Source organism: Ranitomeya imitator, chromosome 6 (assembly GCF_032444005.1).
Source record: "Ranitomeya imitator isolate aRanImi1 chromosome 6, aRanImi1.pri, whole genome shotgun sequence".
Classification (NCBI taxonomy): domain Eukaryota; kingdom Metazoa; phylum Chordata; class Amphibia; order Anura; family Dendrobatidae; genus Ranitomeya; species Ranitomeya imitator.
In genome coordinates this window covers 245,996,399-246,023,467 of record NC_091287.1, presented here as the reverse complement: position 1 = coordinate 246,023,467, position 27,069 = coordinate 245,996,399, and the positions used below count along the sequence as shown (strand labels likewise).

Sequence of the window (27,069 nt, the reverse complement as noted above, 5' to 3'; positions counted from 1 at the left end):
ACAATACTGACTTTACAGCAGGGGATCACAGAGGATTAATTTTGGGAGGTAAAATATTTCACTGACTGTTTTTAACTAATATTTTACCTCACACAATGTATCCTCTGCGAACTCCTGCTGTAATGTCAGTATTGTATTTGAGGGGAGGACACATTACAGGAAGGAGAGAGACAGGGGAATAGCACATGGGGTAGACAGGTCAAAGAAGAGAACACAGACGGGAGAAGTCAGCACATGGGGAAAGAGAGAGTGGATATGTGGGTGAGCACATGAGGGAGAGATTCTCAACGCTGCAAAGCCTGCCCCCATCACGACCTTACCACCCTCCCGATGCAATAGCATCGGGCCTCCTTTTAGTAACTCATATTTTGCTTACCGAATAATAATTCAGTTGACTTCTAAATTCAGACATTACTGGGTTGGTGTCTAGGAATTCCTTCACTTTTTCATCAACATCCTATGAAAAGAAAAAGGATTTATTATGACACTCAGAGAGATTTACAAAACTAGTAGTAGATCAGTGATCACAACGCCTATGAATGAAGATATAGGTTCCCCGCGACATCCTTAGAGGTGTGCAACTTGTGTGGTCATATAGGAAGCATCTACAGAAAGGAGTGGCACTGGCGCTAATGGCCTTGGCACCTTGAGTTAGTATATCACATGATTTAGGCAAATAATATTTCTTATTTTATCAATTTGACAATGGTATTTGCATTATTTAGAAACCATGATTACATTACTTGGGCATGTTATGGTACAATACAAGAAGAGGCACTTATAGCTGGCACTGTATTTTTCTTTTAAAATCATCAAAATTAATTGTGGTTTTTAAAGGGAACCTGTCAGCGGGATTTCACACCACAGCTTATTTATATGTGCATGTAGTTTGTTCAAAGACAAAGTTCAGCAATACCTTTGCATAGCCAATCTGTTTCTCCATTACAGAGAAATCAGACTTTGAACTGATAATAAATTTGGCTATAGATCTAAAGCCTCTATCACTTCAGTGCTATTCCCCGTCCAGTGCCACAGTCACCTACTGCTTGAGTAATGGTCCCTTTCCTGTATTCACACAGCATATAGACTGTCAGTAAAGCAGGAGGAGGCAGCAACGGGCAAGGAATAGAGCTGGAGTGGCGGAGGCTTCAGAATTACCATAGTCATTTGTATATCAAACACTCATTTCTTAATAATGGAGGAACGGACTGGCCATATAAAAGGTATTTCTGGACTTGTCTTTAAAATAGCCACATGTGCATATAAATAGTGTGGGGGATGATATCCCTTTAAAAAAAAGCCAAAGTGCTAATGCTTTTTCATGTTCTCTTCAGCAAAGACCAAATTACTAGAATATTATAAAGAATGACAGCGGTTTCCAGTTAAAAGAAGACAGAGTGAACTGTCTGTTTGAGCATTAAGGAAGAGGGGAAAGTGATTAAAACCAAAGGACAATACGCTATTGAGAAGACCCTCACAAAAAAAAGGATTCATTATCCATATGGTTATTGAACCTACAGGGCAAGAGACAGCAAACCTGTATCCACCTTGCATACAGCCATATGGCGCCACGTTGCATGCAGCCATATGGCACCACATTGCATGCAGCCATATGACCCCACATTGCATGCAGCCATATGGCCCCACCATGCATGTAGCCATATGGCCCCACCATGCATGTAGCCATATGGCCCCACCATGCATGTAGCCATATGGCGCCACCTTGCATAACCATACTTCCTTGAAAACAATGACTCTAAGCCTAGGAAAAATGAAAAGGGGCCAAAAAGCCATGATTTTGCATGCAGCCATATGGTCCCACCTTGCATGCAGCAATATGGCACCACCTTGTATGCAGCCATATGGAGCCACCTTGCATGCAGCCACATGGCGCCACCTTGCATAACCATAGTTCCTTGAAAACAATGACTAAGCCTAGGAAAAATTAAAAGGGGCCAAAAAGCCATGATTTTTCCCTCATGGCTATGTATCAGCCCTTAGATTGTTATGAGTGCAGTATTAAAGAACTATTCATCAGGTATCACTATTTTGGCTATGAGTTTTTTGCCTACATTGTAAAAACAGAATTGTAAATCGACATTAAATTATTGTGTTGAGTAATATATTGTGGAATGGACTTAAGTAAATGCAATTTGTTCAACTTCTTGGAAAAATACTGTACTGGACAACAGGTCAGTACCAAGCAGTATAATTGCTTCATGACATCCTAGTTTTTAGGCAAATAATGTGATTTGGGTGGATGTTACTTTTAATGATGTTCCTCACGTAGAAGTGTCTTACCTGATTCCAGATCCCAGAAAATGTAGTAAAACTGTTCAGAACATCAGTAGCATCCGTTTTAAGCAGCAGGACAATAGAACTGAGGTTCGATACAACTTTGCTCACATCTTTATGTTCAGTGATTTGCTTATCCAATGGTTTCAGCACCACCATCTTGGTAAGTTCATCGCCCATTTCTCTAGCAGCATTTTGCTCCAACTAAAAAGTGAGTGAAACAGTAAAACAGTTCATCCCAATCCATAGAATCACTATCCTAATAAATCAACAAGGCATTTGATTCTCCAATATACTAAAAATGTCCTTTTTTTACTCTTTTCCTTAAAATGATTCAGAAATTACTTTTTTCTTCACATAAAGTGCAGCTCATCATAGGAAAACCAGCACACACACTCGATGCTGTGTCAATGCCCTTCTAGTGAAAATTAACGTGATAGGAAATAAATCAGAACTTAATTGGGAAGTACACAGTTTGCTGAACAAAATGACTAATTGAAAAATGCTAAATTACGGACTGAATAAATTCCTTTCCGCACAGAAAATGAAATAATTGCCATAGATTATGCAAAGCCATCACCATGTGGCTTAATTCCTTTGAATATTATTTTAGATTAATTCTTATAAAGTAGACTTAATGGAATAGTCATTTAAGTTTTTTCACATATTTAACATTCCCTTTACTTTACCAATTAAAATAGAATTTGTATTTCAAGTCAGAATCCTCTGCAGCGTGATGTAATGAGAATGGAAAGACGCAGTAGGTCCTTGCTAGGAAAGAAATGGCCCCTACTTTACCTGTGAGCATGACAGGACAAGTGTTAACAATGGCAAACTAGAAAAGCTCCGTGGACGCAAATGATTGAGAAGACCAAACCAGGACACCTCGTCATTGCCGCATGATTGGGAATACTGAGAATATAATAAAAAGTCTAAAGCAAAAACTCGAATGAAGTTTGCTTGGTACAAACACAACAAGGTGATAAAAATAAAAAATCTGCAAAATACAGAAAATCAACTCTTTTCCGCAAGTTTAATTGCAGAATACATGGAGGAACAGGCAACAGACACAAAGGTCTTCCGATGATCAATTGAGATATTTTTTGCAACTGCAACACTGCTACGGAAAGATTGAGACACAATTAGATATTGCTACAATATAGACTTTCTCCATAACCAGCTGTAGTCATGGGAAATATTATTGATGAGGGGTCATACCAGGATAGGGTTGAGGGGGCTATGTATACCTAGATTGGGGATATATATATATATATATATATATATATATATATATATGTACACCAGGATGGGGGATATTAGAACAGAATTGACCACATTTCTTACTTCTATTTCTTTTTCTATTTTGCTGCTCTAAAACCTAGGTGCGTCTTATGGTCCGATGCGTCTTATAGTCCACAAAATACAGTAAATATTATCGAATACATTAAAGTAATGTAGCATGGCATCCATTTAGATGAATGGGCAACTATGTGTTCCATTATTGTGTCAGGTCCAAAGTGGGAAACACTCATTCCAGCAGCTCTGCACACTAGTAGTTGCTGTCCCATTATTTGCTCCACTTTTTGTATAGTTGTACATGCTATATAGTGAAAAGGTTAGGACTGTAAAAGGTTAGATTGATAACTTATGTTTAGTGCAGGAACCTCCAAAGGTAGATGTATCTAAAAATATATATTGGGAGGAATGCAGTAAAACTGACATTTCATATGCTAGTCTTAGGAAGCCTACAGACACCAAATTTATAACAAAAAACAAACACCCACAGCATTTGTCAAAGGGAATCTGTCACCAGGTTTTTCTGTCCTATCTGAGAGCAGCATAATATAGGAGCAGAGACCCTGATTCCCGAGATGTATCACCTACTGGATTGCATGATGTAGTTTGGATAAAATCACTGTTATATGTGCTGCGATCTAGTAGTACTCTGGATGCTGAGCTCTGTGTAACCCAGTCCACATCACTGATTGGCAGCTTTTTGTGTACACTGTGTGTAGGCAGAAATCTGCCAATTAGTTGTGGGGGTGGGGAATGGACATACAGAGCTCATAAATATCAAAAATTACATTGTTGCAGGTATAATAATCCTCTTAGTGATAATCTACTGTTAATAAAAACACTTTTATCAAAACTACAGCAAGCAACCCAATGACAAAAAAGAAGAAACATGGCCTCTAACCCAAAATTACTCTGCTCTTAGATGAGGTGCAAAAAAACCTGCTGACAGTGTCACTTTGAGACATATTTTGGCTGACCTTGAGTCACAAGCTGAAATCATGCCCTTAATTTCTGGTGTAAATTCTAGTAAATTTGTCATTAGCCCTACTCCTCTTACACAGCACCCCACATTTTTTGATAGGGCAGATAGTGGCAGTCCGTAGTGATTTAAATAAGAGAACATCAAAGTCTAATAGGTAATTTGTTAAACCACTACATGGAAGTTCTCATCGTTGTGGGCTCTGTTGTATTTAATTTTACCTCTCATGAGCATAAGAAAACCCGAATCATAACAGCCGGCCTGTCACAGTCAATCAGCCTGAATACACATCCACAATGGCTCAAATACACTCTACACTACCTGTTGCTGTTTGTGATGTAGATCCGCAAAATTCCACAGAGGAATGTCCTTGGCTGCTGACAATACAATATTTATGGCTTTGTTCACAGCACTCTGAAACAGAATGAAATAGCATTGGTAAGCTGAACATAGAGTTTAGATGTGGATTGCCCTATTACAGGAAACGGCCATTTAAACTGTAGTTTTCCATAACCATCGGCTTCAGGCAGGCAGTGGTGGCAGATGCCTTTGCTTATTTGCTAAGCAGTAACATTCATCCATATACGTGGGATAATATATATTTTTCCCAACTAATAAGTAGTTTATAACCTATTGAAGTTGAAATGAGCAGATCCAACAACTTCCCTCGAGAAGAATGCTACAATTGAAGCTATGCTCTGAACTGCCCTTTGACTACATTGTATCAAAGTTATATATAATACTTTAAAACATTTCACATAGAAAGAGAATGACATTTCTACGACAGAAACTCTGAAAAGAATTTCTTACCAAATAAATTCACCTTTATGATTTTGTTCCAAAACTGTCCCAAACCCATATTAAAAAGTGTACCCCTGAGTTTCACTTACACTACATTTATATAAATATATATATATATCTATACTGACATGCTTATTGCAATACCAGTATCCCTGGGAAGTGAAATAAATAGTAGTGTCATTGGAAAGTCACCTGCAATCAGTGTCGAACTGGAGTTTCTTGGGCCCATTAGAGAAAATCATTCTTGGGGCCCACTATGTAGGTTCATAGAAATAAATACAAGACCACCAATTGTGGGGTAAAGCACGCTAATATCAGGGTATACTATAAGGTAGTACACATCTTAATGATATAGCAAGGGTTGGCACCCACATTTTGGTGCAAATTCCATGATAAATGCCCCCTGGTGTTTATTAACAATAAATTACATCACGCTTTCCCCCATACCAGAAGTCCGCTGCCTCTGAATAACCCTTGACTCTGCCCTGTCCTTCAAACCGCACATCCAAGCTCATTCCACCTTCTGTCGTCTCCAGCTCAAAAATATCTCCAGGATCCGTCCTTTCCTCAACCCTCAATCTATTAAAATGCTTGTTAATGGCCACATCATCTCCCACCTCGACTACTGCAACATCTTTTTCTGTGGCCTCCCTACTAACACTCTCGCACCTCTCTGGTCCATCCTTAACTCTGCTGCCCGAATAATTCATCTCTCTCCTCGCTACTCCTCCACTTCCCCCCTCTGCAAATCTCTTCACTGACTCCCATTATCTCATTGTATCATGCTATATAAATAATCTACTATATAATTGTCTAAAGGTACCGTCACACTCAGCGATGCTGCAACGATATAGACAACGAGCCGATCACTGGAGCGTCGCTGTTTAGGTCGCTGTAGAGACGTCAAACACAGCAACTCCAGAACGATGCAGGAGCGATCCAGTGACGTAACGGCGACTCACTTATCGTTCTCGCTGGTTGTTAGCTCCATGTAAAACATTGCTGGCATCGTTGCTTTTGCTGTCAAACATGACGATACACGTCGACCTGACAACGAAATAAAGTTCTGGACTTCTAGCTCCGACCAGCGATGGCACAGCGGTATCCAGATCATAACGAGACACACAACGAGATCGCTATCCAGGACACTGCAACGTCACAGATCGTTGTCGTTCTCGTTGTAAAGTTGCTGAGTGTGAAGGTACCTTAACCCCTTTACCCCCAAGGGTGGTTTGCACGTTAATGACCGGGCCAATTTTTACAATTCTGACCACTGTCCCTTTATGAGGTTATAACTCTGGAACGCTTCAATGGATCCTGGTGATTCTGACATTGTTTTCTCATGACATATTGTACTTCATGACAATGGTAAAAATTCTTTGATAGTACCTGCGTTTATTTGTGAAAAAAACGGAAATTTGGCGAAAATTATGAAAATTTCGCAATTTTCCAACTTTGAATTTTTATGCAATTAAATCACAGAGATATGTCACACAAAATACTTAATAAGTAACATTTCCCACATGTCTACTTTACATCAGCACAATTTTGGAACCAAAATTTTTTTTTGTTAGGGAGTTATAAGGGTTAAAAGTTGACCAGCAATTTCTCATTTCTACAACACCATTTTATTTTAGGGACCACATCTCATTTGAAGTCATTTTGAGGGGTCTATATGATAGAAAATACCCAAGTGTGACACCATTCTAAAAACTACACCCCTCAAGGTGCTCAAAACCATATTCAAGAAGTTTATTAACCCTTCTGGTGCTTCACAGGAATTTTTTGAATGTTTAAATAAAAATGAACATTTAACTTTTTTTCACAAAAAATTCAATTCAGCTCCAAATTGTTTTATTTTACCAAGGGTAACAGGAGAAAATGGACCCCAAACATTGTTGTACAATTTGTCCTGAGTATGCCAATACCCCACATGTGGGGGTAAACCACTGTTTGGGCGCATGGCAGAGCTCGGAAGCGAAGGAGCGCCATTTGACTTTTCAATGCAAAATTGACTGGAATTGAGATGGGACGCCATGTTTCGTTTGGAGAGCCCCTGATGTGGCTAAACATTGAAACCCCCCACAAGTGACACCATTTTGGAAAGTAGACCCCCTAAGGAACTTATCTAGAGGAGTGGTGAGCACTTTGACCCACCAAGTGCTTCACAGAAGTTTATAATGTAGAACCGTAAAAATAAAAAATCATATTTTTTCACAAAAATTATCTTTTCGCCCCCAATTTTTTTTTTCCCAAGAGTAAGAGAAGAAATTGGACCCCAAAAGTTGTTGTACAATTTGTCCTGAGTACGCTGATACCCCATATGTGGGGGTAAACCACTGTTTGGGCGGATGGGAGAGCTCGGAAGGGAAGGAGCGCCGTTTGACTTTTCAAAGCAAAATTGACTGGAATTGAGATGGGACGCCATGTTTCGTTTGGAGAGCCCCTGATGTGGCTAAACATTGAAACCCCCCACAAGTGACACCATTTTGGAAAGTAGACCCCCTAAGGAACTTATCTAGAGGTGTGGTGAGCACTTTGACCCACCAAGTGCTTCACAGAAGTTTATAATGCAGAGCCGTAAAAATAAAACAAAATTTTTTTCCCACAAAAATTATTTTTTTAGCCCCCAGTTTTGTATTTTCCTGAGGGTAACAGGAGAAATTGGACCCCAAACTTTGTTGCCCAATTTGTCCTGAGTGCGATGATACACCATATGTGGGGGGAACCACTGTTTGGGCACATGGGAGGGCTCAGAAGGGAAGGAGTGCCATTTGAATGCAGACTTAGATGGAATGGTCTGCAGGTGTCACATTGCGTTTGCAGAGCCCCTAATGTACCTAAACAGTAGAAACCCCCCACAAGTGACACCATTTTGGAAAGTAGACCCCCTAAGGAACTTATCTAGATGTGTGCTGAGCGCTTTGACCCACCAAGGGCTTCACAGAAGTTTATAATGGAGAGCCGTAAAAATAAAACAAAAATTTTTTCCCACAAAAATTATTTTTTAGCCCCCAGTTTTGTATTTTCCCGAGGGTAACAGGAGAAATTCGACCCCACAATTTGTTGTCCAATTTGTCCTGAATACGCTGATACCCCGTATGTGGGGGGGAACCACTGTTTGGGCGCATGGGAGGGCTCGGAAGGGAAGGAGCTCCATTTGGAATGTGGAATTAGATGGAATGGTCTGCAGGTGTAACATTGCATTTGCAGAGCCCCTAATGTACCTAAACAGTAGAAACCTCCCACAAGTGACACCATTTTGGAAACTAGACCCCCTAAGGAACTCATCTAGATGTGTTGTGATAGCTTTGAACCCCCAAGTGTTTCACTACAGTTTGTAACGCAGAGCCGTGAAAATTAAAAAAAAAAATCTTTCCCCCCAAAATTATTTTTTAGCCCCCAGTTTTGTATTTTTCCGAGGGTAAGAGGAGAAATTCGACCCCAAAAGTTGTTGTCCAATTTGTCCTGAATACGCTGATACCCCGTATGTTGGGGGAAACCACCGTTTGAGCGCATGGCAGAGCTCGGAAGGGAAGGAGCGCCATTTGGAATGCAGACTTAGATGGAATGGTCTGCAGACGTCACATTGCGTTTGCAGAACCCCTAATGTACCTAAACAGTAGAAACCCCCCACAAGTGACCCCATATTGGAAACTAGACCCCCCAGGGAACTAATCTAGATGTGTTGTGAGAACTTTGAACCCCCAAGTGTTTCACTACAGTTTATAACGCAGAGCCGTGAAAATAAAAAATCCTTTTTTTTCCCACAAAAAATATGTTTTAGCCCCGAGTTTTGTATTTTCCCAAGGGTAACAGGAGAAATTGGACCCCAAAAGTTGTTGTCCTATTTGTCCTGAGTACGCTGATACTCCATATGTTGGGGTAAACCCCTGTTTGGGCACACGGGAGAGCTCGGAAGGGAAGAAGCACTGTTTTACTTTTTCAACGCAGAATTGGCTGGAATTGAGATCGGACGCCATGTCGCGTTTGGAGAGCCCCTGATGTGCCTAAACAGTGGAAACCCCACAATTATAACTGAAACCCTAATCCAAACACATCCCTAACCCTAATCCCAACAGTAACCCTAACCACACCTCTAACCCAGACACACCCCTAACCCTAATCCCAACCCTATTCCCAACCGTAAATGTAATCTAAACCCTAACTGTAACTTTAGCCCCAACCCAAACTGTAGCCCTAGCCCTAACCCTAACCCTAATCCTAGCCCTAACCCTAACCCTAGCCCTAACCCTAGCCCTAACCCTAGCCCTAACCCTAGCCCTAACCCTAACCCTAGCCCTAACCCTAGCCCTAGCCCTAGCCCTAACCCTAACCCTAACCCTAGCCCTAACCCTAACCCTAACCCTAGCCCTAACCCTAACCCTAACCCTAGCCCTAACCCTAGCCCTAACCCTAGCCCTAACCCTAGCCCTAAGCCTAGCCCTAACTCTAACCCTAGCCCTAATGGGAAAATGGAAATAAATACATTTTTTTAATTTTTTCCTAACTAAGGGGGTGATGAAGGGGGGTTTGATTTACTTTTATAGCGGGTTTTTTAGCGGATTTTTATGATTGGCAGCCGTCACACACTGAAAGACGCTTTTTATTGCAAAAAATATTTTTTGCGTTACCACATTTTGAGAGCTATAATTTTTCTATATTTTGGTCCACAGAGTCATATGAGGTCTTGTTTTTTGCGGGACGAGTTGACGTTTTTATTGGTAACATTTTCGGGCACGTGACATTTTTTGATCGCTTTTCATTCCGATTTTTGTGAGGCAGAATGACCAAAAACCAGCTATTCATGAATTTCTTTTGGGGGAGGCGTTTATACCGTTCCGCGTTTGGTAAAATTGATAAAGCAGTTTTATTCTTCGGGTCAGTACGATTACAGCGACACCTCATTCATATCATTTTTTTATGTTTTGGCGCTTTTATACGATAAAAACTATTTTATAGAAAAAATAATTATTTTGGCATCGCTTTATTCTCAGGACTATAACTTTTTTATTTTTTTGCTGATGATGCTGTATGGAGGCTCGTTTTTTGCGGGACAAGATGACGTTTTCAGCAGTACCATGGTTATTTATATCTGTCTTTTTGATCGCGTGTTATTCCACTTTTTGTTCGGCGGTATGATAATAAAGCGTTGTTTTTTGCCTCGTTTTTTTTTTTTTTCTTACGGTGTTTACTGAAGGGGTTAACTAGTGGGCCAGTTTTATAGGTCGGGCCGTTACGGACGCGGTGATACTAAATATGTGTACTTTTATTGTTTGTTTGTTTTTATTTAGATAAAGAAATGTATTTATGGGAATAATATTTTTTTTTTTTTTTTCATTATTTTGGAATTTTTTTTTTTTTATTTTTTTTTACACATTTGAAAATTTTTTTTTTTACTTTTTTACTTTGTCCCAGGGGGGGGACATCACAGATCAGTGATCTGACAGTTTGCACAGCACTCTGTCAGATCACTGATCTGACATGCAGCGCTGCAGCCTTCACAGTGCCTGCTCTGAGCAGGCTCTGTGAAGCCACCTCCCTCCCTGCAGGACCCGGATCCGCGGCCATCTTGGATCCGGGGCTCGAGCAGGGAGGGAGAGAGGTAAGACCCTCGCAGCAACGTGATCACATCTCGTTGCTGCGGGGGGCTCAGGGAAGCCCGCAGGGAGCCCCCTCCCTGCGCGGTGCTTCCCTGCACCGCCGGCACATCGCGATCATCTTTGATCGCGGTGTGCCAGGGGTTAGTGTGCCGGGGGCGGTCCGTGACCGCTCCTGGCACATAGTGGCGGATGTCAGCTGCGATAGGCAGCTGACACCCGGCCGCGAGCTGACAAAGTACGCCTGCGCAGGAGCCGCGGCAGGCAGCAAAGAAGACGACGTAATCGCCGATCAGACTGGACCGCATCAGGACCGCCCCTGGGTGAGTATAATGTAACTTCTTTTTCTTCACTTGCAGGTTACATTGGGGGCTTATCGACAGCATTACAGAACGCTGTAGATAAGCCCGTGCCCTGATGCCGGTGGCCTTAGCTTATAGGCAAATTTTGGGATGACAGATTCCCTTTAAACAGCCAGGATTGGTGCAAGAGTTTGACTGTCAGCCAAGGTAAGCCATTTGTGAAAACTCATTTGCAAATAGGGTCTACCAGTATGACTAATGTTCGAAAGGGATTAAATAAGGTCATTGACTGTATTAGTTTAGTGTGCAGTCTGATTTGCATCATAATACACACTATAATAGTCCTTGCCTGATGAAGACAAAAGGTACCGTCACATTTAGCGACGCTGCAGCGATCTAGACAACGATCCCGATCGCTGCAGCGTCGCTGTTTGGTCGCTGGAGAGATGTCACACAGACAGCTCTCCAGTGACCAACGATGCCGGTCCCCTGGTAACCAGGGTAAACATCAGGTTACTAAGCGCAGGGCCGCGCTTAGTAACCCGATGTTTACCCTGGTTACCAGCGTAAATGTAAAAAAAAACACTACATACTTACATTCCAGTGTCTGTCCCCCGGCGTTCTGCTTTCCTGCACTGTCAGCGCCGGCCAGCCGGAAAGCAGAGCGGTGAAGTCACCTCTGTGCTTTACGGCCAGCCGGCGCTCACAGCCAGTGCAGGAAAGCACAGCGCCGGGGGACAGACACCAGAATGTAAGTATGTAGTGTTTGTTTTTTTTTCAGCGATGTCTGCGGGAGATCCAGTGACAAAATAAAGTTCTGGACTTTCTGCTCCGACTAACGATGTCACAGCAGGATCCTGATCGCTGCTGCCTGTCAAACTCAACGATATCGCTAGCCAGGATGCTGCAACGTCACAGATCGCTAGCGATATCGTTCAGTGTGACGGTACCTTTAGTCTTCTTAGACTTAGTCTTTGCCTGATGAAGAGACGTATGTAGTCTCGAAAGCTTTCAATTTGTTACCATCTTTTCAGTTAGCCAGTAAAAGGTATCAACCACTGAGGACTCTCAATTCTAAATATTTTTCTATCTACTGGCTAACACGGTACCAAGATATATTTCTTTCCTGTAACACTATAATAATAAATCATAATGCATAACTCAGACATTGCAAATATCTCAATACACACTGGGGATAAATCACACCCCACATTTTACACCCCCCATACACAGTAGATTGCTGCCTGCCAACCGATCATTTGGCCGACAGCCAAGTCTCCCAAGTCCACCAAAAACAAGAACACTTGGTTCAGTGTGAGAACTGCTGCTAAACTCCTGTGGTAGAAGATTATCACCCAAAGAACAAAAGAATCAGCTGTTCAAAATCCGATGTTCCAGATATCTCTGTCTCCCAACAGTTGATGTCGGGATAGAGTCGGAATCCCCCCATACATACTAGAGTGACGATATCGGTGGGTTTGACTGACATTAGTCTAAGGTGAACTTTTGAACAAAAGGTTTTTTAGCAGTTAGTAAGTGTAACATAAGGAAAAACTTAGAAAGAAAATTAGAAGTCAGCTTGGAGTTCAATGACCCATATAAATGCACTTGGCCAAAGCCCTGTGCTTTTGTATGCTCACAGAACTCCTTGTTGACTTGCAAGATTCCTGTAATAGACAGCAGGGGAGAAAACAATTTTTCTTACTTGTATATCCTCCAGGCTAGGTCGCATGACAACGTTTGGGATAGCAAGGTGAATCTCAGCCTTGAATAATGGATTTGTGGTTTGGTCCTTCACAAACTTTGATGTCTGGTATTTGGAACTGACAGTATGTAATCGTCGTTTCAAGATATCTAAAGACACTTTTGTACCTAAAACATTCAAAAGGAAAAAGTTAGTAGGAAAATAAAACAGAGGACACTCTGCAGGTGTGTGAAAATAAGACAATTTTATTAACATTCTTTCTTTGGATCTTACATTCTTTGAGATTTTAAGATCCAACTCACAGGAATCTCTCTTAACTGTCCATTTCCTTTTCCTTTTTTACTTACATCAATTATACTGTATAAGAAACCATACATTCTATGGATGGATAATTTTTTGGCTCTACATTCTGCTACATTTTCAATTAATATTATTTTACTTCTTTTGCAATTTTTATAACCATTTATGGATGTTATGAACATACTTCAAATGGCCAGGAACTATCATTTATCCAAGCTACAACTATTAAAAGATCACCATATAATGTTGTTATTGTCCCTGAACTAATTGGATTGCCAAATTTTGAAGCAATTATGCCTGGTAAAATATAAAACAGTACTGGGAGGCAAAAACTATTGAAAAAAAATATGCATATAAAAAATTATATTATGGTCAAGCAGTATCAAAAGTAATTAGAAAAAGAACAACTTACATTTGACAAGAGAATCCGTGTTTTTCTGACACAAATGACCCATCACATTATAGTAACTACAAGACAGACATTCTTGGCAGCGAGTTTTCTGCTTAGCATCTAGGTGCAAACAGGCAAAAGAAGGCTAAAAGAAGAAAAAAGTAAAAACAAAAGCAGTGGATTAGAAGGCATAGCATATGATACTAACTAAACAGCATAAAAGAAAAAAAAAATAGCTAAATCCCTGTTACATCCAACTAATGTGTTAGCCGTCAGATATCAATAATCGTATTCTCTGTAGACCTTGAAGAGTCCAAGAATTATGACTGTCCAATGTTGGAGACTGGTCAGTTAATAATGGTTGTCTAGTTTGATTGATTGACCTTCAATCTAGAAGTCCTTGTATGCAGGCTTGCGTGAATGATTGGTCCATGAATTAATGCCCTGATAAATGAAATGTTAGCCTGTGAAGTCTTCCAGCCAATGTACAAGACCATTTGCAGTTTGAAAAATGTTACTTTTTCCTAGTGAACATGTGCAACTTTGTCAAGGCGAGTGATCCCATTAAATTTATGGTGCACCTTCAGGGACACTGCTTGTTCATAACCCTTATAACTCTGATTGACAGAATTAGGTCACATTCCCACATAGCGTAAATGCAGTTGGTATTTTTGCTGCGTTTTTTGTGCGGAAGATCTCTTGTATTTGTTAGTTCCAGTAAAGTGGATATGATTTTAAGAAACCTCATGGCTCTATAAGTTTAAAAATGCTGCGGAACTAGCATGTGGTGTGATTTTCCCAAAAAACTATTATGGGAAGCCTAAGAATAATGAATAGAAAAATGCAACTGCGTTTTTTTTTTTTTTTTTTTAAAGTGCGGAATTGCAGCATCTCTACACTAAAAAATGCATTACAGTATGACATCAAATCTACACAAAAAAGGGAAACACTAAAAAAGCAACAAAAATGCACTAAACAGAGCAGATTTCGTTTCTTTTGTTGCTGCATATACTTGCAGAAAATTTACAGAAAAAGTAGTGCTTCCATGGGAACATGAAATTAAGTAAATGCTGTAGAGGTAAGAATATTTTCCCATATTCAGCACAAAAAAAGGTTTAATTTTTTTGGTGTATCAAAATTTTTATTAAAAAATAAGTTATTTGGATATAAACAACTTTCTACATTATTAGACTCCATTATGCAGTTTTTGCTAGTTTTCACACTTAAAACTACTAGTAAGATCGCAATCTTATTTTCCAGCACATTTGTAATTACTGGTGTGCATTTATTGCGGTAACACACTGCAGTTCCATAATGTGCCAAGAAGAGAATGGCTCTTAATCCCATCATGACCGGGCTATTTTCCATTTTTTCATTTTTGTTTTCTTCCTCCCTTTTTGCAAGAGCCATAACTTTTTTATTTTTCTATTCACATAGGCATATGAGAGCATGTTTTTTGCAAGACAAGTAGTACTTTTTACATTGTGCTAGATGGATCTATAGCATTGGACACAAAAAAGAAGAAAAAAGGTAATTTAACTAGCTGCATCTCCTGAATGCCCTCTGACGAAGGAGACAACTCTGTGTCCGAAATGCATAAGGGAAGTACCGCCCCTTGAGATCACCATACCCAGCAGCGTAGCGTCACACGCTGCTTGCTTCCATACACAGTCCAGCAGAAGCGCCAGGTGAGCCTCCGGCCGGGACTCCTTGGGAGCTTTCACAAGATCTCATGCCTCAGTGTTCCACCCCTGCACCGCTCTTCCATGGGATCATCGCAACCACAGTGAGTGCTTACGGACCCCTGCACCATTCCTCCTACGGGATCGTTATAGCTGCAGTGAGTGTTCATAGTCATTGTGTCCTCTTAATGGACAACTGCATTTCTGTTATCAGTACAACAACACTGAATAGCATTTCACAGGTGTACAGTGATTTATCTATTTATATGCTACAACTTGATTCACGTGCTTGGGTTTAACCTAGTACCAGAAGTGGTCACAAACATTTAACCCTAAATGCACTATTGTATGAACGCATATAAGAGGCTACACATATCACATGTACAATTCTATGTACACCAAACAAGTAATTTACCTTCACGCTACTTATCTTACGCATAATTTACAACCTGTAAATTTTGCTTTTCTCACCATTTCCCCATAATGCTTTCAATTTTTAGGATATGGGACTTTTTTGAACGTGGCGATACAAAATATGTGTTTCTATTCTATTTATTTTTCAATAGGGAAAAAAGGTGGGTGATTAGAATTTTATTTTTTTGTTGTTTTTTTATATTTTTAAGAACATTTTTTTTCTCACTTTTTACTGTATTTGCTATTTTCCTTAGGGGATTTGAAGCTGCAATCATCTGATTGCAAGTACTATACATATCGCTAATATCATGATCTTATATGAACGCCAGCTAAACGATGGCTTTCACAGGAGGACCGTAATGACAGGCATGGGGTTCTTCAGCAGCCCTAGGCTGTCATTGCCACTCATCGGCATCCCACAATTACATCATGGGCACAGAGAAGGGCACATGTAATGATATGACCCCCTATTGGGGTTACAGATCGACAGCAGCATTTAACATGTTAACAGCCACCGGCAGAGATCTGTTCCACCCGTTAGAGGCAGATGATGGCTGAATAAATGCAAGCCCACATCAAGGGCAGGGACACAACATATTATGCAACTGTACGTTATATGTCGTGAAGGGGTCAATGCGTTTGGCACATCTTACTACAGCAAACTCACCATTTAATTTATAGCAATTTCCATGGCTATTATGCTCAGCATTGCAATAGGACTCTTTCATACCTATGGGTCCGTCTATATCAGTGACAGCACACAGATGATATTAGTGTGAAATCCGTGTTCTGTCTGTGGTTGACATTGCAAAGGATAGGATATAGGGCACAGTAGTTAAAGAAAGTGCCCCTGACTGCTGTGACACTCACATCTGGACTGGGTGGCACAAGAGAGGATTGTGGCCCCACTGTGCCACAAACCAGACTACCCTGGAGGGGCATGACTAAGCAGCTACCTTAGTGTTCACTGGAGCCTCTAGTGGTGAGGTTAGGCTTGTGCAGCAGGTAGCTGCCAGGTACCACTCCAGGGCGGTGTCTGGCTGTAGCAGCTGATCCCATTGGGGAATGAAAGTCTATTGACAGGTTCGGTCAAGTACAGACGGGCACGACTGGTACTCTAGCGGGCATGGCTGGCACTCTAGCAGGCAGGCACAGCTGGCACTCTGGCAGGCAGGCGGGCACGGCTGGCACTCTGGCAGGCAGGCGGGCACTGCTGGCAATCTGGCAGGCAGATGGGCATGGCTGGCACTCTGGTGGGCAAGTGGACATGGCTTGCACTCTGGCAGGCAGGCAGGCATGGCTGGCACTCTGGCAAGCAGGCAGGCACGGCTGGCATTCTAGAGGAAAAGGGACCGTAACGGGTAGGATAGGAACACAGGCAGGTATAAGTAGGATAAGGGAGCAGGTAGGAACCAGTACAGACTGGAGGGACAGGAACTGTAAGGGACCAGTTCAGACTAGAAGGACAAGGACTCACAGGGCACAGAGCGAGAGCAGAGCAAAGCCGCAGGATGTGGAGAGCACGGCAGAGCCGCAGGAAACAAAATGGGAGTAGAGCAGAGCCGCAGAATGCACGGAGCAGAGCGGAACTGCAGGTTGCGGCAAGCAGAGTAGAGCAGAGGGAGTGGACATAAGGATATGCACAGCTGAGTGGGAAAGGCAACAGGCAAGGATATAAACAGGTACAGGTATAGACCAGAGTTCAGACAGGGACAAACACAGGAACTAGTACAGGACAAGTATTCAGGCCTGGGTATACAGCCCCCAGGATGGCAGAAACGAGACACAAGAACACAGATAAGGGCCTGGGAATGCAGCCCCCAGGGAGGCAGATACAGGACAGGACCTGGTAACTCAGCAGCAAGACACTAACAGAGAAAGTTCATTGATCAGGAATCTCCCAGTGAGTAGAGATGCCTTAAGTACCTGATGCCTCTCAGCAATAGGCTGGGGACATATTAGGAGTCTGCACAAAGTCTCTAGAAGAATCAGGAGGTGTCGGGGCCACCGCCCTAAGCATACAGCCAGGAAGTATGCAGCAAGCAAGGACATGAGGCCCACAGCAAGGAGTCGGCAGAGGACAGAACTCACAGCATGGCCCTGAGTAGTGAGTAAGATGGGAAGCCATGCACAGATGCCGGCATGGATGTTACAACTGCTCTGCTCTGGTAAAGTATTAATTGAAGAAAAACAAAGAAAACTAATCTATCCAATAAACTTTATTAAACAAAATAAGGATAAAAGACTGACACAACACCCAGACCCCTCTAAATGGGGGTGGGTCAATTAAAAAACCTGGCCCAAAAAGATTATAAAGGGCAAAGGGTGGGAGGGACAACGGGGCCAATAGCAAAAACCCTACACGTCCCTACAAATATTCCCTGCCTGTCTGCGGAGGTTGGCACCCTCTTGGACGCAATATGGCGCCCCCGCTCACCGTCGACTCACCCTTAAGGCCCTATAAGTCCCTCTACATGTATAAAGATACTATACCACAAACAACACCCAATACATGGCCTAACCAAACTCGGGACCAAAAAAAAGAGAAAAACACCAGGTAGTGATTCACCAGTAAAGACAAACGGTCTGACCGTACCAATCCCTAATGCTAAAGTATAACGCCTGAAACTAAGGCTAATACACCCTAAGGAGTCCCTAACCGAGTCTCCCTACCTGTCAGCGGAGGTTGGCGCCCTCTTGAACGCAAATGGCGCCCCCGCTCCTCGGCGGCTGCCCCTATTAACCCTGGCTGAATCCCTAAAAGAAGATATATCGGGATACTAAATACGGGTGGTGCCTTAGGGGCTATACTAGTGACCCAGATAAATAGGTCCCTATAGCTTGGTCAGACCCTAAAGATAAAGCAAATAGCAACAATACTTAAACCAATGCTTGCACGGCAATAGGAAAGATGTATATAACAGCTTAACGAATACAACTATATTATGATCACAGTTGGTAAAGTACTCGTATGCAAATACAATGGTTGCGGGGAAAAAAAAAAAAAAAAACCTGCAGGACCTGCAACCAGGCACAACATGTATCTCTGATGTGATCTATTCACACAGTATCTCTTTTTCCCATATGCCTCCTGAGGAACCACATCATGGGGGGGAAACGCGTAGAGGCGAGACCTGAACACAGATAAGTGTTTCAGGCCTTTTAAGTTTATATGTTTTTCACCAGTTGTGTGTTTTTTTTTGTTTTTGTTTTTTTTTCCCCGCAACCATTGTATTTGCATACGAGTACTTTACCAACTGTGATCATAATATAGTTGTATTCGTTAAGCTGTTATATACATCTTTCCTATTGCCGTGCAAGCATTGGTTTAAGTATTGTTGCTATTTGCTTTATCTTTAGGGTCTGACCAAGCTATAGGGACCTATTTATCTGGGTCACTAGTATAGCCCCTAAGGCACCACCCGTATTTAGTATCCCGATATATCTTCTTTTAGGGATTCAGCCAGGGTTAATAGGGGCAGCCGCCGAGGAGCGGGGGCGCCATTTGCGTTCAAGAGGGCGCCAACCTCCGCTGACAGGTAGGGAGACTTGGTTAGGGACTCCTTAGGGTGTATTAGCCTTAGTTTCAGGCGTTATACTTTAGCATTAGGGATTGGTACGGTCAGACCGTTTGTCTTTACTGGTGAATCACTACCTGGTGTTTTTTCTCTTTTTTTTGGTCCCGAGTTTGGTTAGGCCATGTATTGGGTGTTGTTTGTGGTATAGTATCTTTATACATGTAGAGGGACTTATAGGGCCTTAAGGGTGAGTCGACGGTGAGCGGGGGCGCCATATTGCGTCCAAGAGGGTGCCAACCTCCGCAGACAGGCAGGGAATATTTGTAGGGACGTGTAGGGTTTTTGCTATCGGCCCCGTTGTCCCTCCCACCCTTTGCCCTTTATAATCTTTTTGGGCCAGGTTTTTTAATTGACCCACCCCCATTTAGAGGGGTCTGGGTGTTGTGTCAGTCTTTTATCCTTATTTTGTTTAATAAAGTTTATTGGATAGATTAGTTTTCTTTGTTTTTCTTGGTTTAATACTAATTTGGATTATCAGATATTATACTTTCTAAAGTATTAATTGCTTTTGTCCCATCCTACTCTTATTTTTGAGACCAGTAAGCCCTTTTCTCCTTCCCTTCTATGCAACCCTTAAAAGGTGATCCCTGCTCCTTTTCTGTCTCCTCTCACATTGTGGGTCCCGGAGGCTGTTTGTGGTCTGGTAAGAGTAGCATGCTATGGCCAACAGCCTGGCTGTGAGAGACAGTATCAAGAGGAAGGGAGAGTCCTGGCTCAATCATATAATGAGTGAGCAGGATGCTACTACTTTTGAAAGTCGAACACTTTACCCCGGTGGCTAGTGGTCCATACATGTCCGCCCGTTGGATTACTGGAGACCAGGACTCATCATGTCACAGAGTGAGCGTGCCAATGTCAGGTGCATTCCTGACTTAGCCATTCTCCCTCACCTTCATATTTTTCCTGCAGCAGCTGCCAGCCTTCCCTGTCCCAGTGGTAATGTAGCATGATTTATAAAAATTAAAATTCCCTCTCTCCTGCCACACAGTGCTATGGTATTATTGATGTGATCTCAGGGTAGTAGGTCTTCTATAGAAGAGTCTCTTACTGCCATGAATACAACATGATGTCCCCTCACAATTACTAAATGACATTACATCTATGCCACCACCCCTTCCCTCTCCACAATTTCCTGATCAACGCCATCGATCTGCTAGAAGGCATAGCAGGACATCCATCTTGCAGCTCCAGATACTACAGGTGAACCAATGGCTCTAGATCCTCAAGTTGGTGCTCTCCTTCATCCACAGAAAAATTTTCAGATGCATTGTGAGGTCCCGCAGGCGTTCGTGTCGTGGGACTGGACGACATACCAGATCTTACAGAAACACTCCAGATCATTGTCACTCAAAGCATGGTCAGACCCACATAGCTCCAGTTCCATCTATTCCACAAGGTATATATGAGTACCAGTTTTCTGACGATTGGGGTCAGGAGATGGTGCAGGTGTAGGTTCTGCTCTTGAAACACTTTTGGGTCAACTTTCTGCTATGATTCCCAGTAAAAAGATTACAGATAAGTCACTTCTAATGGGTTCTAAGGACCCCTCTCAACATGCTAGCATCCAAAAAAAATCCCCTTTTCTGTGAAATCAGCTCGCTTGATTCCCATTTTGATGATGACACAGTTAACAAGATTTTGGCAGACGACTATAACAATATTTGGTCCACAGTGTCCACTGATGAACATATGGTTGACCAAGAGTGGTGTGTCACCTACAGACCATTTAAACGAAAAGCAAAAGTTGCCAGAACCATGAATAATTGACTTCATGCCTTTTTAGTCATAGGCTGCGTCATAGGTCGCAAGCACCTTGAGCGGCATTCTGACATGTTTTTTTTTTACCTTGATAGAGGGTGTTAGGTGTTAGGAGGTGTTTAGCCTCATTTGCGCTGGGAAGGTAAGGCCATGAATAAGATTTGTGGCTTCGTCTCATGCTAGCCAAGAAGAACAACTGTCGTGTTCCACAGATCCCCCTTTCATCCAGCAGCCTCTGATTCTATCACTGGCACAGTGTCAGTGCCTGTCTGAAGACATGGAAGAAGTGTAAGGACGCGGACCAGGCTGCGGGTACCTGCATTGAGTTGGGTCCGGAATTGTCGAGGCTGCGTCCCATGTTGTCCGGGGGAAGTAATAGGGGACCAGACAGGCCCCATGACCAGGGACAAGAGGGTGTGTTTAAACTGGAAGTAGAGCCGAAAGCACACAAAGCAAAAGTTAGTTTCCCACCGTCAAGGAGAGTGCAGTAGGGTGCGCCGCGAACTCTGCACCCCAAGCATCAGTGCCACGACATGCTGCGACCGACTTCTCCTGGACACTTGGGTGGGATGGTGAAATTGTATAGCACTATGCGCTTGGCTGAAAGAGAGACTGCGCTCGTGCAGGGAAACAAGAGATGGCTGCAGGACATTAAATTGTGATCCTATCTGCCAGCCAGAGCACAGCAGCCCCTGCATGACACTGAGATTTCGGCAGCTCTCTTTGCTTGAGCTGCACAGGTTTATGGACTAGGGGCTCAGCAGGTAAAACCGATGACTGCCCGCTGCTGCCAGAAGTTGGACTGTAATCTGTGGAACCCCATCTCAGGATACTGGAAGTGCATTTGAACAGCAAGATCGATTGCTGTTGAGGGGAACTAGAAAAAAAAAATCTATAAATCTTCAGCATAGCGAGTGTGAGCGAGCTGAGTGTGACCTGAGCGTAAGTGTGGACGGCGGTAAGTGTGACTTGTGATTCAGTGAAGAGGTATTTGGAAGGCCTTTAACAAATACCTGTGTGAATTGGTGTGAGTTGCTGAATTGGGGGTAGCTATATTCATAAGGGTTAACTTAGGGTGGGGGCTCATAGTTAAGGGTTTATAAGGGGCAGCTGTTTGGGGCTCAAGTTCTTTTTGGAAGTGCATTTGAACAGCAAGGTTGATTGCTGTTGAGGGGAACTAGAAAAAAAAATCTATAAATCTTCAGCATAGCGAGTGTGAGCGAGCTGAGTGTGACCTGAGCGTAAGTGTGGACGGCGGTAAGTGTGACTTGTGATTCAGTGAAGAGGTATTTGGAAGGCCTTTAACAAATACCTGTGTGAATTGGTGTGAGTTGCTGAATTGGGGGTAGCTATATTCATAAGGGTTAACTTAGGGTGGGGGATCATAGTTAAGGGTTTATAAGGGGAAGCTGTTTGGGGCTCAAGTCCTTTTTGGAAGTGCATTTGAACAGCAAGGTTGATTGCTGTTGAGGGGAACTAGAAAAAAAAATCTATAAATCTTCAGCATAGCGAGTGTGAGCGAGCTGAGTGTGACCTGAGTGTAAGTGTGGACGGCGGTAAGTGTGACTTGTGATTCAGTGACTTTGGAGTCAGGGAGTTTCCAAGGGAGGAATTACTGAATTGCTGTCTGTTTTGTATTAATACTTTGTATTTATTTATTTATTTATTTATTTATTTATTGAAATGTTCTGTCTGGTGCAATCCCCATTAGGAAATGTGCTCCACTCTTGTTAATGCCATCCAGTGCACATCTTGCCACATGTATGCAGTCCTTGAGCAGCCGATCGAGGGTGCATACTGCTGTGCGAGATGTGAGCACGTTGTGCATTTGGAAGCCCAGATTCTGGATCTAAATGTGCAGCTGGCAACACTGAGATCCATAGACAACATGGAGAGGAGTCTTCTGCTCACGGAGCAGACGCTCAATGGGACAGATGAGGGGGGGGATGGTGGGATGGAGCTGCAGGACAATGAAGTAGCAAGCTGGGTGACAGTTAGGAAGCGGGGTAGAGGGAAGAGTGCCAGGGAGGCTAGTCCTGATCTGGAACACCCCAATAAGTTTGCTAAGTTGGCAGATGAGGGGGGTGCCAGTACAGGGGTAGCACTGCTGCAGCCAGGCATGTCCTCTGAAAGCCGGAGGAGTGACTGCTCCAGTAAGGAGGGAAATAGGAGAGCAGGGCAGGCCAGACAGGTGCTGGTAGTGGGCGACTCAAATATTAGGGGAACAGATAGGGCAATCTGTCACAAAGACAGGGATCGTCGAACGGTGTGCTGCCTACCTGGCGCTCGAGTCCGACACATCGCTGATCGGGTGGACAGATTATTGGGAGGGGCTGGTGAGGACCCAGCGGTCATGGTGCACATTGGCACTAATGACAAAGTTAGAGGTAGGTGGAAGGTCCTTAAAGATGATTTCAGGGAATTAGGCTGCAAGCTGAAAGCAAGGACCTCCAACATGGTATTTTCCGAAATACTGCCGGTACCACGTGCCACGCCAGAGAGGCAACGGGAGATTAGGGAGGTTAATAAGTGGCTCAAGAATTGGTGTAGGAAAGAGGGGTTTGGGTTCCTGCAGAACTGGGCCGACTTCTCAGTTGGCTACAGGTTCTACGCTAGGGACGGGCTGCACCTCAATGGGGAGGGTGCAGCTGTGCTGGGGGAGAGAATGGCTAGAAGGTTGGAGGAGTGTTTAAACTAGGAATTGGGGGGGAGGGTATTCATTTTATAGGAGGGGAAGATAGTGCAGACAGAGACCTGGGCACAAATAAGGAAGTTGGGGGTGGCGGTGGCATGGGGGGTGGGGTCAGAACAGTTAATAATTTAAGAAATAGAAGTACAGAGAGGAACATAAAGTGCATGTATACTAATGCCAGAAGCCTCGCCAACAAAATGGACGAATTAGAACTAATGTTGTTGGAGCATAATTATGACATGGTGGGAATATCTGAAACGTGGTTGGATGAGAGCCATGACTGGGCTGTTAACTTGCAGGGCTATAGCCTGTTCAGAAATGACCGTACAGATAAGCGAGGGGGTGGGGTGTGTCTATATGTAAAATCGTCCTTAAAACCCATCCTGCGCGATAATATAGGTGAATTTAAATGAAAATGTAGAATCCTTGTGGGTGGAGATAAGGGGAGGGGGAAAAAATAATAAATTACTGATAGGGGTTTGTTATAAATCTCCAAAAATAATGGAAGCAATGGAGAATATCCTCGTAAAGCAAATAGATGAAGCTGCGACTCAAGGAGAAGTCATTATTATGGGGGACTTCAACTACCCTGAAATAGATTGGGGAACAGAAGCCTGCAGTTCCAGCAAAGGTAATCGGTTTTTGACAAGTATGAGAGACAATTACCTTTCACAACTGGTTCAGGACCCAACAAGAAGGGGGGTACTGCTAGACCTAATATTAACCAACAGGCCAGACCGCATATCAAATATAAGGGTTGGGGGTCACTTGGGAAATAGCGATCACAAAATAATAAGTTTTCATGTATCCTTTAAAAAGATGTGTAGTAGAGGGGTTACAAGGACACTAAACTTCAGGAGGGCAAATTTCCAATGGATGAGAGAGGATCTTGGTGCAATTAACTGGGACGATATCCTGAGACACAAAAATACACAAAGAACATGGGAGACGTTTATTAGGATCCTGGATAGGACCTGTGCACAGTATATACCGTATGGGAATAAACATACTAGAAATAGGAGGAAACCAATATGGCTAAATAGAGCTGTAAGGGGCGCAATAAGTGACAAAAAGAAAGCATTTAGAGAATTAAAGGAAGTAGGTAGTGAGCAGGCATTAAATAAATACAGAAAATTAAATAAATTCTGTAAAAAGCAAATCAAGGCAGCAAAGATTGAGACAGAGAGACTCATTGCCAGAGAGAGTAAAAATAATCCTAAAATATTCTTTAACTACATAAATAGTAAGAAACTAAAAAATGATAGTGTTGGCCCCCTTAAAAATAGTCTGGGTGAGATGGTGGATGAGGATGAGGAAAAATCCAATACGCTAAATGACTTTTTTTCATCAGTATTTACACAAGAAAATCCCATGGCAGACAAAATGTCTAGTGATTAAAATTCCCAATTAAATGTCACCTGCTTAACCCAGCAGGAAGTGCGGCGGCGTCTAAAAATCACTAAAATTGACAAATCTCCGGGCCTGGATGGGATACACCCTCGAGTACTGCAGGAATTAAGTACAGTCATTGATAGACCATTATTTTTAATCTTTAAAGACTCCATAATAACAGGGTCTGTGCCACAGGACTGGCGTATAGCAAATGTGGTGCCAATATTCAAAAAGGGGACAAAAACTGAACTCGGAAATTATAGGCCAGTAAGCTTAACCTCTACTGTGGGTAAAATCCTGGAGGGCATTCTAAGGGACGCTATACTGGAGTATCTGAAGATGAATAACCTCATGACCCAGTATCAGCACGGGTTTACTAGGGACCGTTCATGTCAGACTAATTTGATCAGTTTCTATGAAGAGGTAAGTTCCGGATTGGACCAAGGGAACCCAGTGGATGTAGTGTATATGGACTTTTCAAAAGCTTTTGATACGGTGCCACACAAAAGGTTGATACATAAAATGAGAATAATGGGGATAGGGGAAAATATGTGCAAGTGGGTTGAGAGCTGGCTCAGGGATAGGAAACAAAGGGTGGTTATTAATAGAGCACACTCGGACTGGGTAGCGGTTAGCAGTGGGGAACCACAGGGGTCAGTATTGGGCCCTCTTCTTTCTAACATATTTATTAATGACCTTGTAGGGGGCATTCAGAGTAGAATTTCAATATTTGCAGATGACACTAAACTCTGCAGGGTAATCAATACGGAGGAGGACAATTTTATATTACAGGATGATTTATGTTAACTAGAAGCTTGGGCTGATAAATGGCAAATGAAATGGGGATAAATGTAAGGTCATGCACTTGGGTAGAAGTAATAAGATGTATAATTATGTGCTTAATTCTAAAACTCTGGGCAAAACCGTCAATGAAAAAGACCTGGGTGTATGGGTGGATGACAAACTTATATTCAGTGGCCAGTGTCAGGCAGCTGCTACAAAGGCAAATAAAATAATGGGATGCATTAAAAGAGGCATAGATGCTCATGAGGAGAATATAATTTTACCTCTATACAAGTCACTAGTTCGACCACACTTAGAATACTGTGCACAGTTCTGGTCTCCGGTGTTTAAGAAAGACATAGCTGAACTGGAGCGGGTGCAGAGAAGAGCGACCAAGGTTATTAGAGGACTGGGGGGTCTGCAATACCAAGATAGGTTATTACACTTGGGGCTATTTAGTTTGGAAAAACGAAGACTAAGGGGTGATCTTATTTTAATGTATAAATATATGAGGAGACAGTACAAAGACCTTTCTGATGATCTTTTTAATCATAGACCTGAAACAGGGACAAGGGGGCATCCTCTGCGGTTGGAGGAAAAAAGGTTTAAGCATAATAACAGACGCGGATTCTTTACTGTAAGAGCAGTGAGACTATGGAACTCTCTGCCGTATGATGTTGTAATGAGTGATTCATTACTTAAATTTAAGAGGGGACTGGATACCTTTCTGGAAAAGTATAATGTTACAGGGTATATACACTAGATTCCTTGATAGGAAGTTGATCCAGGGAACTAGTCTGATTGCCGTATGTGGAGTCGGGAAGGAATTTTTTTCCCCAATGTAGAGCTTACTCTTTGCCACATGGGTTTTTTTTGCCTTCCTCTGGATCAACATGTTAGGGCATGTTAGGTTAGGCTATGGGTTGAACTAGATGGACATATAGTCTTCCTTCAACCTTAATAACTATGTAACTATCTAACTATGTAACTGCACTGGCCATTGCCTGTACTACAAGCCCCAACGGATCACCTGCGGCTGAGGACCTTAAAGACACGATAAGTTTGATTACTGGACTGTTGTTACATTGCAATTTCTCCTTT

General features: G+C 42.6%; 1 protein-coding gene across 1 annotated transcript in view; it reads right to left on the bottom strand.

Annotated features, from left to right (window-relative positions):
* Positions 1-27,069, bottom strand: part of LOC138642420 (dynein axonemal heavy chain 5-like) — a 546,381-nt gene that overhangs the window by 390,471 nt on the left and 128,841 nt on the right. The window contains exons 24-28 of the mRNA XM_069730567.1: positions 13,691-13,814; positions 12,979-13,145; positions 4,892-4,984; positions 2,302-2,499; positions 377-457 (exon numbers count right to left, since the gene is read on the bottom strand). Of these exons, the coding sequence (XP_069586668.1) occupies positions 377-457; positions 2,302-2,499; positions 4,892-4,984; positions 12,979-13,145; positions 13,691-13,814 (663 nt within the window). The remainder of the gene's footprint in view (positions 1-376; positions 458-2,301; positions 2,500-4,891; positions 4,985-12,978; positions 13,146-13,690; positions 13,815-27,069) is intronic.